We start from the raw sequence: 12,361 nt of genomic DNA, 5'->3' as shown, positions 1-12,361 counted from the left end.
AGTCTCTCGGCATTCTGGGAGTTGTAGTTTCCCCGGGAAAGACGAGCCACGTGAAGAAGCCGTTCTGTTAGCGCATGCGCTCTCTGCCGTACCTGCTGTGCACGCTGCTGGGGGAGCGCCGGCCGGAGTGCCGGTACCTGCCACACTTGGGCCCGAGGGTCTTTGGCCGTCTCCGGGAGCTCTGGGTCTAGGTAGGTCCTGGGTCCAGCAGTCGGGAAGGGCGAGCGACGAGAAGGAGCGTGCGGGGGCGGCATCTCGAGATCTCGGGCGCCTGGCTGGAGGTGGGGCCCCGCAGCCCGTCCCAGCCCCCACGTCCCTTACCTGGCGTTCCAAGCCCACCTCTGCCACTGAGCACCCGGCTGAGGGAAGAGAAGGGGCATTTATTAGACACCGAATGTGCGCCCCGCACGCAGTTTTACAGTCATTTTATGCTCTTATATAAGTAACCCTGAAACTATCCCATAAGTCCAGGAGCCCGCCTGAGAAGGGTCACTGGATGTCCCCGAGGCCCAGCCGGCCTTAAATCTGAGACCGGACCGAGGCCTGTGCACCTCCCCCTCCCCCCAGGCGGCCTCAGTTTCCTCAGCTTGCCCCTTCCGTAATTATCATACTAAGGCTAATCTACGTAGCCTGGTATTTTGCCACGCGCTTTGGAAGTATTTTGGAAGTTTGATTCTCACCCCGCCCAGGTCACTTAGTCATGGAACGAGGCTACGTTCGAACTTCCCGACTGGGCCCCTGGCGGAAGCCCCCCAGCCTCCTGCTTGCACCCCCACTCCCCCGGACTCCCCTACTTCTCCGTTTCCGAATATTTCCCGAGTATCCTGCGCGTGGCTTGCTTATCTTCCCCACTGGACCCCCTTTGGTATCCTCGGCGCTTAGACCGTATTTAGAAGCGTGAAGTACACATTTATTGATGGTCGGGGCTAGTCTGTGGCCCTCAAACTCACCCCCGCCGCTGCCCATTCCCCCACGATGTCCAGTAATCTATCCCAAGCAGTCCCAACGACAGCTAGCACTTATGTAATGTTTTAAGGCTTACAAAGCCCCTACAGATATTCTCTCATTTGGTGCCACAACCTGGGCGCAATTATTATTCCCATTTTACAGATGAGAAAACGGAGACAAGCCTGCTAAGTGACGGTCCAGACTTACATAACAAGTAAGTGTCTTGAAGCCGGAGTGGAGCACAACTTTTTCTGTCTCCAGTACCAGCTTTCTTAACATTTTACACCCAGCTGCAGCATCCCCTCCCCTTCCCCCGACAGCAAGTGATCTGGTATTCTATGAACATTCTAATACAAAGAGGTTCTTTTCCTCTTTCTTTCTTTTTTTTTTTTTTTTTTTTTGATCTCTTCAGGATACAGACCTAGTTAGGGTCAGAGGGCATTTGTAGTTCCAAATTGTTCTGTAGAATTGTTGAACTAGTTCACAGCTCTACCAACCGTGCATTAGTGTTCTTATTTTCCTGCATCCCTCCAATATGTGTCATTTCCTTTTCTGCCATGTTACCCAATCTGATAAGTACCTTGCAGTTTGTTTAAATTGAATTTCCCTAATTATTAGTGACTTAGAGTATTTTTTCACGTAACTATTAATAGCTTGAATTTCTTACTCAGATAATTGCCAAACAAGGCAGTTTCTAAATATTTTAAATTTCTAAATATTCAAAATCATTTAAAAATAGGGAAATGCAAATAAAACATTTATGAAGTTCCATTTAATAATCATCAGATGGACAAGAATTGACCAAAATGGAAAAGGGGCCTTGGGAAAACAGCATACGCGGATGCACTGTTGGTGGAGCTCTGAATTGGAGCAGTCTTACTGAGCCACACTCTCGGGTCCACACTTCATATCCATAGACTTAGATCCCAATGCTCCTGGACCACTTTTGATCTAATTTTAAAGGATGACCCTGATATTTTTTAAGTGCTCCTTGTAAGTACAATTGGGCTTGGGCCTCTCCTCACTCCAGCAGAATAAAATGAGCATCAAGAATTTATGATCCATTTTTATAATGCTGGTTAACTTGTTTGATGGATATAAATGGCTCTTTACCTGAGATAAAACAAGTTCTAGCCAAGCTCACTTTTTCATGACAATGTAGTTTCATTTCATGGAAGGCAGCATAATATAGTAGGTAGTATTAGAATTGGTGAGGAAGCGTGGATTCAAATTCTGCCTCCTTTTTAAAGCATGGAAGACCAAATTATGAGTATGGAAAAAATGAAAAATTATTCACAAAGAAATAATAAATCATTATTAGAAAGTATTTTGCCTAATTATATAGCAACAAAATTAATAAATAGAATAGTGTTTATAGAAATGTAAAATTGCTAAATTAGTAGAACAAGGGATTTTATTTAAGTACCCCAATTCTGAAAAATAACTTGTACAAGCCATAAAAATGAATCTTAATGTTTATTCAAAGAACAAGTTATTTTATTTATTTTTAATTTTTTTCACAGTATATATGCATGAGTAATTTTTTTTATATTATCCCTTGTATTCAGTTTTTCAAATTATCCCCCCCTCCCTCCATTCCCTCCCCCCGATGACAGGCAATCCCATACATTTTACATGTGTTACAGTAAAACCTAGATACAATATATGTGTGTAAATACCATTTTCTTGAAGAACAAGTTATTTTAATATTTCATAAATTATTTGTGAAAATAAAGAGAGCCTATCAAATTCTTTCCATCAGATTAATGTGGACAGATAAATCAGAGAAAGAAGATTATAAACTAATATTCCTAATAAGTCTCATTGTAAAAATCTTGAGTAAAATATTAGCAAAGATGCCATAGGGACATATTTTAAAAGATTGTACAGTAGCACCAGATTGGATTTAAACCAGAAAATGCAGGCTTGATTTAGCATTGTGAAAATTATGAACATAAAAGACTATTAACAAAACCAAGAAAATCACATAATTATATAGATAGAGAAAAAGCTTTTTATGAAACAGTATTCATTTTTGTTTAACAACTTTTTTAAGACAGGTATAAAGGGACTGTTTCTTAATACAGCAGATAGAATCTTATTTAAAGAACAGCATTATCTGTAATTTGTAATTAGTGATCTCCATTGAGATCAAAGGTGAAGCAAATTTATCCATTATTATCTGATATAGTTCTACAAAGACGATATACAATAAAGCAAGAAGACAGTATTGAAGGAATTTGTATTGTCAACCCATCTCCCTGGAATTTTTGTAGTTGCTATATTGCTTTAGAAAACTGCAAAGATTTAATTAAAACTTAAATACTTAATCACTTATGCACAGAGATAGAATATAAAAAAGCCCACAAAAACTACTAGCCTTTCTTTATAATGATAGGGAAAAAAATTCCTTTAGGAATAATTATAGAAGATCATAGTCAAACAGGTATCTTATATGGCAGGTACCATTCTGAGCACAAAGGATTCAAAAAACCTGGCATGGGGACATGATTCAACTGATGAAAAATGAGGCGTTCGTTGGAAAGTTTTGAGCCATATAGATAAAGGAAGGCTTTGAGAGACATTTATTGCACTGCCCTCCAGCCCCCCAGTTGGAGGAGAAAGACAATGGAAAAGTTGCTGAATATAAAAATCTTTCTGTGGTGATGAGATTTGAGCTTGTTCTGAGGGAGGCATGATATTTGAGGAGTTGAAATCAAGAAGAGAAGCAGATTGAAAATGCAAATGTATAAAAGATTTAGGAGTTCACCTACCAAGTCACATCAAAATTATATGAAGACAGTTGCAAAACACTTTACGGAAATAAAAGTTGACCTAAAAATTGAGCTATTAACTGCTTATGATTAGATTGTCAATATAATAAAAATACAATATTACTACCAGATTAGTTTGCAGATTTAGTGCTAGGCCAATCATATTAATAATTACTTTGTAGAACTTGACAAAATACTAAAAATCTGGAGAAACAAAGTTAGTAAGCATTAAACATTATGTACTTTTTCAAAGCCCCAGGGTTACAAAGAAAAAGCAGAGTTTATATTCTAATGGAAGAGACAGTATATATAAATCGGTAGATATACAGTGGATGGAAGTTAACATTATAGGGGATAACACTAAGCTAGGAACCATAAGCAGGGGAAATAATAGAGGGAAATGGGAGGGAAAGAGGAGTTGTTGGGTGAGTTGTATCCTTCTCAGACTAGAAGACTATAAAGCAGTAATGATTATAACTATTTTGTGTAAGTAACAATATAGAAAAGTTGATCCCTGGAGGAGATGAAGTAAAAAACCCAGAAGCAATGTAACAGAAGTAGCAGAATGCTTGATAAATTCAAGAACACAAAATAACAGGGATAAAATATTCAACAGAAACTGTTAGAAAAGCTGAAAAGCAGTCTGGCATCAATTAGGTTCAGACAGACATCATACACATTTACCAAAATAACTTCCAAATGGATAAAATCTATGTATGAAGTCATATTAGATATTACAGTAGGAAGAAAGGAAATACTTTTTATAGCCAGGGTTAAGGGAAGGTTTTTTGATCTGCTAAGGGTCAGAGAGGATAAAATGGAAAATTTTGCTTACATAACAAAATTAGTACATCTAGATTAGAAGAAAAGTTAATTGGGGCAGAAATTTTTTGCAGCTAATTTTCCTGATGAAGATCCTTTATGTTGTAGAAAGATTTGATGCAAATGTATAAAAACAAGAATACTTCCCCAAAAGATAGATGAATCATTTCAAACCGGGAATTTTAAAGAAAAAATGTAAATTATCAACAACTGAATGAAAAAATACCCTGAATCCTCAGTAATGGAAGATTCAAATTAAAACACTTCTAAAAGCAGAAAATTGGGGAGAGGGGGAACTTTCATAGCTAATCTCTCAGGTAGGATATGATTGGATTTGGAGTATTGCTTTGATGTAGGAAATGATGAACTGGTTGATTTAGAAAAACTTGGAAAGACTTAAGACATATGAAGGAAGATGTTATCCACCTTCAGAGAAAGACGATAGAAGGAAATAATCATAGTATGATCTTACATATATGTATATGAGTATATATGAATATGTGTCCATATATGTGAATGTGTAAAAGTTTGTGGATATTTTTAACATACACATGTATAATATATAATCTCTGTGCTTAATTGTAGCCTTTAAGTTGAGGGAAGGAGGGGGAAAAATTAAATAAAAAGTAGCAGTGAACAAAAGAGCCATCAGGAAAGAAAAAAAAAAGGTTTGGCAGCTTTGAAAACAATGTTTAGTATTATATAGGTATTCTTGAAATGGAAATTTGTTGTTTTATATTGAATTCTCATGGTCTGCTATGTACATGGCATTTTTTTTTTCATTTTGTATTTAAGTTTTTTAAACATTACCAAAAATTTCTCAAAACACTTGTGAGATTCTACCTCATTTCTATCAATCAGATTCACAGTGATGAAAAAATGGTTAATGGCAGTTGTTGGAGAAACTGTGCTTAGTTGGTGGAGATGTGAATTGGTATAGCCATTCTGGAAAGACTGACATGCCTCAAATTTATTTACCTATATATCCTTGGACTCACTAGTATCCCGATACCACATATGGGGATTAAAAAATCAGAGGGAAAGGATCTCCTGCACAAAAATATTTGTAGCAGTGCTTTTTATTGTAACAAAAAAGCAGAAACAATGATAATACCCATTAGTTGATGATAGTTGGACAAATTGTAGTATGTTAGTATTGTACAAAATGATTTTTTTAAAAAACATTTTCATAGAAACCCAAAGGCACTTGTATGAATTGATACAAAGTAAAATGAATAGAACTAGAACAATTTATACATTGATTACAGTGTTGTAAAGAAAATAGTTAAAAGACAAGGAAGGGATTTGTGTGTGGTGGTGGTCAGGTTTAAAGAAATGATGGGGGATGAAGAGATGATGGGGAACATGTGGAGTAATGATAATTATACCAGAAAAAGGAGAAAAGAAAGAATAAGAGTTCCACAAAACAATATGTACTTATTTTATTTTTATTTATTTGTTTATTTATTTTTAAATAACATTTATTTTTTTAATTAATTTTTACAATTATAACATTTTTTTTGACAGTACATATGCATAGGTAATTTTTTTTTTTTTTTTTTTTAACAACATTATCCCTTTTACTCCCTTCTGTTCTGAATTTTTCCCCTCCTTCCCTCCACCCCTCCCCTAGATGGCAGGCATTCCCATACAATATGTACTATTTTAAAAATCAAATTGTACATACATAATAACAATTCATAGTGTTGTATACAGTTTTTTGTCCTCTGTTCAAGTTCATAATAATAAAGTGTAACAATTTAAATGTAGTTAATATTTAATTAATCCTTCACTGCCCTTTGCAAATGATGATGTGTAGATAATAAGGAACCTTTTGCTGGAAATCCTAATTTTTTATATATTCTTATTGAATTAGATAAATACAATATAAGTATTTTGGGGGAAAAAAAGTATTAAGAATCTAAACATTTTTTCTGTCATCACTTTGGGTAGATCATTATTCTCCACTGCAATATTTTCATTTTTGAAGCAAGTTTTATGGGTCATTCTTAAATAAAATTATTCTAATATGTGTTGATTTTTGATGAAAAGTCTCACTACTTGATCTTTTGATTTATATATACTGGATGCTTTTTTTACAGAAATGTCTAATGCAAGAGAAAAGAAACATGCCAAGAAAATGAGACATCAACCAACCAATGTGACCTTATCTTCAGGTTTTGCTGCTGTTGATGAGAGAGGAACAAAGCATCATAATGGAAATGAAAAGTCTTTCCAATATCAAAAACAAGGTATTGCTTATGTACTTCCATCTAGATTGAATTGTTTTTACCAGATTGTTTTGGTAGATATTATACAGATAACATATTGCTTAAATTGTAAGCCTAACATGCATTTTTAAATTATATTTTTTATCCAGTAAATGTAACCTCTTTCACAACAGGGACTATTTAATATTTTTTTGGTAGTTCTAGTAGATACTATAGACACTTAAATACTTATTTCTTTAATAAAAGTGATCACAAAAATTTAATGTTCTGACTAGTAATTATAAACAGTAGTTAGTACTAGCCTAATAACTAACTAGTACTTAGTACTTTATAATTCAAGGAAGTAAAGTGGAAGAGAGGAAAAGTAGGAACCAAGGCCTGAAGGTAGGTAAATGAAGAGTGTGAAGATAAGGGATCTTAGTCCTCTTTTGTCTTCTATAGGTCATTGATTAAATAAATAGTTTTTGGCAATTTTAGTCTTTTTCTTTAGTCTTTCCATTTCACCCTAAAAAAAATTTCCTGCTGTACTTCAGCTTCCTGTCTTTTTTGCAAAGCAGAACTCTAAGTCAAACACTTCATGGTTCCATGGCTCCCTCTAATTAAGAGGACCTCAGGTCTTCCTTATGATCTGAGATACCCCTGGTCCTTAGAACCTTGGATTTATAATGTTTGATACTGTGTTTGATGTTTGGGAACTCTGGAGAGGCGATACAAAATACGAAGTCCCATTGATTGATACACCTTGTTTGGAGGGTCCAAAATAATGTATCAGTCCCCCAAAATGTCTTGGATGAAGACTCTGGCCATAAGATGGGCAAAGGTAAGAGTCATCACTAGTTACTGAATGGTCATAAGATAGTCACCTGCTTATTTTGGATAAAGAGAGAGGGGTCCTGAGTCACAGAAATAAGTTGGGGGGCTTTCCAAAGAATCAAGGCATCATACCAGTGCTGAGTTTGGATGTGGAATTGAGTAAAACAGAATGGAAATATCTTTGTCAGTGTTCTTGTGGTTGGACAAGTGGCATTATAGCTAGTAAACAGGTGGTGATTAAAAGTTTGAGACCAATGACAAAAACTATCTTACTAATCATCCCTAAGTGGTTTATATAAAATATCAATATTAATACTTATTGAAATAGAGTAGGGCTGCAAATGAATCGTTCCTCTCACTTGTAATTGACAGTGGCCAGGCTCCCTCCTTAAAAGATCTTGAGTATGGAGCGATTCACCACATTTAGATAGCTTATACTTTAATTGTTAGGAGTCTGTCCTCACAGAAAATTCTCTGCAATATTCCTAGGTCTATTATTTGGGGTCTGACAATGAGCCTCATCCCTCTTCTACATGATGGCCTCCTAGTGTTTGAAGGCAGCCATGTATTCCCATTATTATTTGTACAGGCTTCATATGTTCTACCTGTAAGTGCCCCTGTTGGCACTGGGGACAGGGATTTTGTCTTATTTGTCTCTGTTTTATATACATAATAAACATTCAATAAATAATGTTGAGTGATTAATAGCCTTTATGCCTGAGATATTTTTGTGCTTTTTAGTTTCATACTAAATTATATTACGTATTGTCTTCTTTTTGAAAATCTTAGAGTCCCGTTCTGGAACTCCTCAGCATCAGCAGCCAAAACCAACACATGGACCTTCTGAATCTTGTGCAAATGAACAGCCTTCCAAGGGTCAGTGCAAAGGAGAGAAGGGCAAAGGACAAGCAGGATGGAGAGGAGGGCACCAAGGGGCTTCTCGGGAAATCCCTAAATATATAACTGGTAGGTACTTGTAGGTAATTGGATTATAGCATGTCTCTCTTAGGTAGGGCAACTTAGGGAAGTTTAGTTCTACTGCTGGAGACTTTACTTTTCCTTTTGAGTTAAAGGTTTAAGTAAATGAAAAGTTTTGTGGGTATTTTCTGTATCACTTTTTTGCATTCTCAGAGTGTGATTTTCTTTGTAGCATCTACTTTTGCACAAGCCCGAGCTGCTGAAATTAATGCCATGTTGAAGGCAGTGACACAGAAATCTTCTAATTCACTAGTGTTTCAAACACTTCCCCGACATATGAGAAGAAGGGCCATGAGCCATAATGTGAAACGCCTTCCCAGAAGACTTCGAGAGATTGCTCAGAAAGAGGTATGGTTTTAGTAATCATTTATGGAAGAAAGGACTCCACAGATGAGGGCTCTCCCACCCCAGCAAGTGTGGCTCTAAAGGCTTCCTTCATTCCTATTGGCTGCTCTGCTTGGGTTCCTCTTGTCCATCATCATTCTTCTGCTCCCAGGAAACTCATCATCTTAAAAATTGCTTCAACTTTGATACTCACACGTCACTAGTGTTCTTCTCTCTGCCCCTCTCCTTGTGGAGGACTGGAGGGCAGATTGAAAAGCTCCCAAAGCTTCCATTTAAAGTGGGCCCAGCTTGCCCTCTATTTCTTCCTGACTGTGCTACATGTTTTGGACTCTGCAATCATCATGCCTTTTCCTATCCCTTTCCTTGCTTTTTAGTTTCCTGTTGTGTGATGCTTCCCATTTGTATCCTCAGCACTTATCATAGGGCCTGGTACATAGGAGGCACCTAATAAATATTTTTCATAATAAATCTTAACCTTCCTGTCTTTCATTTTAGGTGATACTAGTTTCACCCCTTAGTGGAAATTCATATTTGTTGCCAAATTTTAAACATTTAAACAAATATTGTCTATAAGAAATTAATACTAGGTCATACAGATGGGTAACCCAGTTAATTTAGTGCTCTGATATAGGGGAGAAGGGAATACTTTATGAAAAAGTCTTAAATTGCCTTCCTTCAGAAGGATCTAGATAGCCTTAAAATTGCTTTAAATTAGGAGAGAATAAGGCATTGTATGATTGGAATAAATATTAACAAATAAGTGGATGTTATTTCTGTTCTTGTATAGTTTTTATACTTGTGTTGAGGCCTTAAATACTATTTGATCTATAATCTATCTTATGTTTATTTAACATATTAAGCACACAATGCTGCTGCTTTCTTGGAGAAAGAGAACATGATTTTTATTTATCATATCTTTTATATGTCATTCCAGAAAATGCCACAAATTTTTGTATATTTGACATATGAAAAGTAAAATTTTAATCTTAAACCTAGGTTTTTAACTGTGCAGTTTAACATTTTTATGTGTTGAGTCAGTGTCTTATATTGGGATTTAAAAATCACCTCTAAAAAATGTTTTTGACAACATAGGCAGAGAAAACAGAGCATCACAAGAAGGAGCATTCAAAAAACAAGTGTCGCAAGGCTCGGAGATGTCATTTAAACCTGCTCTTGGAATTTAATCGGCGACAAAAAAAGAATGTGTGGTTAGAAACTCATATATGGCATGCCAAAAGATTCCACATGGTGAAGAAATGGGGATATTGCTTAGGGGAGAGTCCCACAATTAAGAGCTACAGAGCTTCCTACAGAGCAATGACAAAGCATTGCCTCCTTCAGGTATGATGTTGGCCTTTCATTTCCTTTATTTTGTTTTTATTTAGTATTTTCTAAGCTTTTTAGATAGAGAATTAATAGTTTGGCAAAACATCATTGGGCAGCTATGGGAAATAGGGATTAGAGTCCCAGGCCTGGAGTCAGGAAGACCTGAGTTCAAATTCAGCCTCAGACACATTATCTGTGTGGCCCTGGGCATGTCATTTAACCCTGCTTGTCTCAGTTTCCTTATCTATCAAATGAGCTGGAGAAGAAAATGGCAAACCATTTCAGTATCTTAGACAAGAAAATCCAAAATGGGGTCATGAAGAGTCAGATAGAACAACAAAAACCAAATGTGCATCCTGCACATTTGTAACTAGTAACAATCATTCTTTTTTATTTTTGTCTGATTTATTTTTTAAAGTTAATTAGTGATACATATGTGTAAGGGCCCTTTAAATGGCCGGGCACAGCGCAACAGATTTGAGTGGCCCAGAAGTATTCTCTGTGGATATAGGACTGCCCTGTGGGTGGGATCCTGGCCATATTGAGATAGTTTCATAATGGGTGACGGCTCTCTTGCTGGTTGGCTATGTGTGTGATCTCACAGGCCCTTTATAAGCCCACTGCAGACAGCAGTCGCTCTCTTTAACCTGGCTCCCTAACCTGGGGTAGCTGAGCCAAGCTGATAGAGCCGTGAGATTTAAGAAGTTAACAAGTCAGGGCATCAAGTCAAGGCATTATGTGAGTAGGTATAATAAAGGCTTACATGTGGCTGTCCTTGAGTGCGCTACCGGTTATTAAACTATAGATTCAAGAAATCATGGCCAGAGACCTTTGAAGGCCTCAAGAGGAGGCGAGTCGGGTAGAGTTGACACTGCAAAAGTCAGTGGTCAAAGGTACTCTGTTGGGCATAGTAATTGTAACTGCCAGGAGGGCATGTTACACATATGAGATTGCAGGGATTGTGTGTGTGTGTGTGTGTGTGTGTGTGTGTGTGTGTGTGTGTGTGTGTGTGTGTGTGTGTGTTTATGTGTTTATATTAGGGGGTAGTATTAAACTATTCCAGTGCTTAATTTTTACCTAACTTGAGAACTTTTAAAATCTTTTATATCCTTAAATATTGTATATTGTCAAGGTGGGAAAGAACAAGGAGTATGGGGTAAAAAAATAAAACATTGCCAAAAATAGTCTCAAATTCCTTAATTTTCAATAAATAATTTTGATTTACCAAGGAGTTACCTAATTGTTTTTATTTATGTTGTAAAGTATATCCTCAGAGGTTAGGGGGTAAGAATGTACTTTGAAGCAGTAATCTTGCTATACCTAACTTAGAGACAGATTTAGTTTAATTGCTTTCCTTCACATCCATTATCTTATCTCTTCTGATCCTTAAAATAACCATATGAAGTTGGCAGTATTGTATTATTTTCCAAAAGTTCATAACATAAAATAAATCATTTTAAAATAGTAAATTGAAATTTATAAATGTGAATCCTTTCCTATCTAATTCATTGTACAAAAACATTTACTGATGCTAATTTGGAACCTTTGCAAAATGATAATTTATAAAGATAATGAAAGCAATTCATCTTATTAGAATTTTAGAGGTCTAAAACATTAGTATGCTTTTACTTTTTGTTGAGTCCTATTTCATCAAAAAATCTCAAACCTAGCTTTTAAACTCAACTCTTTCTTCTTTTGTGTGCAGGATTTATCATATTACTGTTGTCTGGAATTAAATGGCAAGGAAGAAGAAATACTAAAGGCACTGTCTCGACTGTGTAGCAACGATACAGGTAATAATTATGTTGCTATGCAGGATAAAATTACTTCATCTTGTTTTAAGAATTAATAGAAAAAAACCAGTCCTTTTTCTAACAGAATTTTAATGAACAGCAGCCACTAACAAAGATCTTTTTGAAAAATTTTAGACCACTGTTTACAACTAAGTAGTAGTCATAGATGACTATATATATCTTTATCTCACATATCTTAGATGTGCACGCAACTGTGGAAGATATAGAGATATAAAAAAAAAAATGTGACTTTTGGTAATTCTAAGAGAATTTATAGTCTAAGGAAAACTGTGATAACTATCAAATTGTTTCTAATGCTGTTCCCAGAAGT

At 36.1% G+C, this 12,361-nt stretch overlaps 1 protein-coding gene across 2 annotated transcripts in view; it reads left to right on the top strand.

Annotated features, from left to right (window-relative positions):
* The first annotated feature begins 87 nt into the window (after positions 1-87).
* The window catches only part of POP1 (POP1 homolog, ribonuclease P/MRP subunit), a 33,362-nt gene continuing 21,088 nt past the window's right edge, over positions 88-12,361 (top strand). For both annotated transcript variants that reach the window (XM_074268774.1, XM_074268764.1), the window contains exons 1-7: positions 88-191; positions 1,111-1,162; positions 6,647-6,796; positions 8,378-8,554; positions 8,739-8,914; positions 10,004-10,252; positions 11,943-12,030. In XM_074268774.1, coding sequence (XP_074124875.1) covers positions 6,649-6,796; positions 8,378-8,554; positions 8,739-8,914; positions 10,004-10,252; positions 11,943-12,030 — 838 coding nt within the window. In that variant the 5' untranslated portion in view covers positions 88-191; positions 1,111-1,162; positions 6,647-6,648. The remainder of the gene's footprint in view (positions 192-1,110; positions 1,163-6,646; positions 6,797-8,377; positions 8,555-8,738; positions 8,915-10,003; positions 10,253-11,942; positions 12,031-12,361) is intronic.

Source organism: Sminthopsis crassicaudata, chromosome 1, assembly GCF_048593235.1.
Source record: "Sminthopsis crassicaudata isolate SCR6 chromosome 1, ASM4859323v1, whole genome shotgun sequence".
Taxonomy (NCBI): domain Eukaryota; kingdom Metazoa; phylum Chordata; class Mammalia; order Dasyuromorphia; family Dasyuridae; genus Sminthopsis; species Sminthopsis crassicaudata.
The sequence above is the reverse complement of the archived record's forward strand: the minus strand, read 5'-3'. Positions and strand labels throughout refer to the sequence as shown.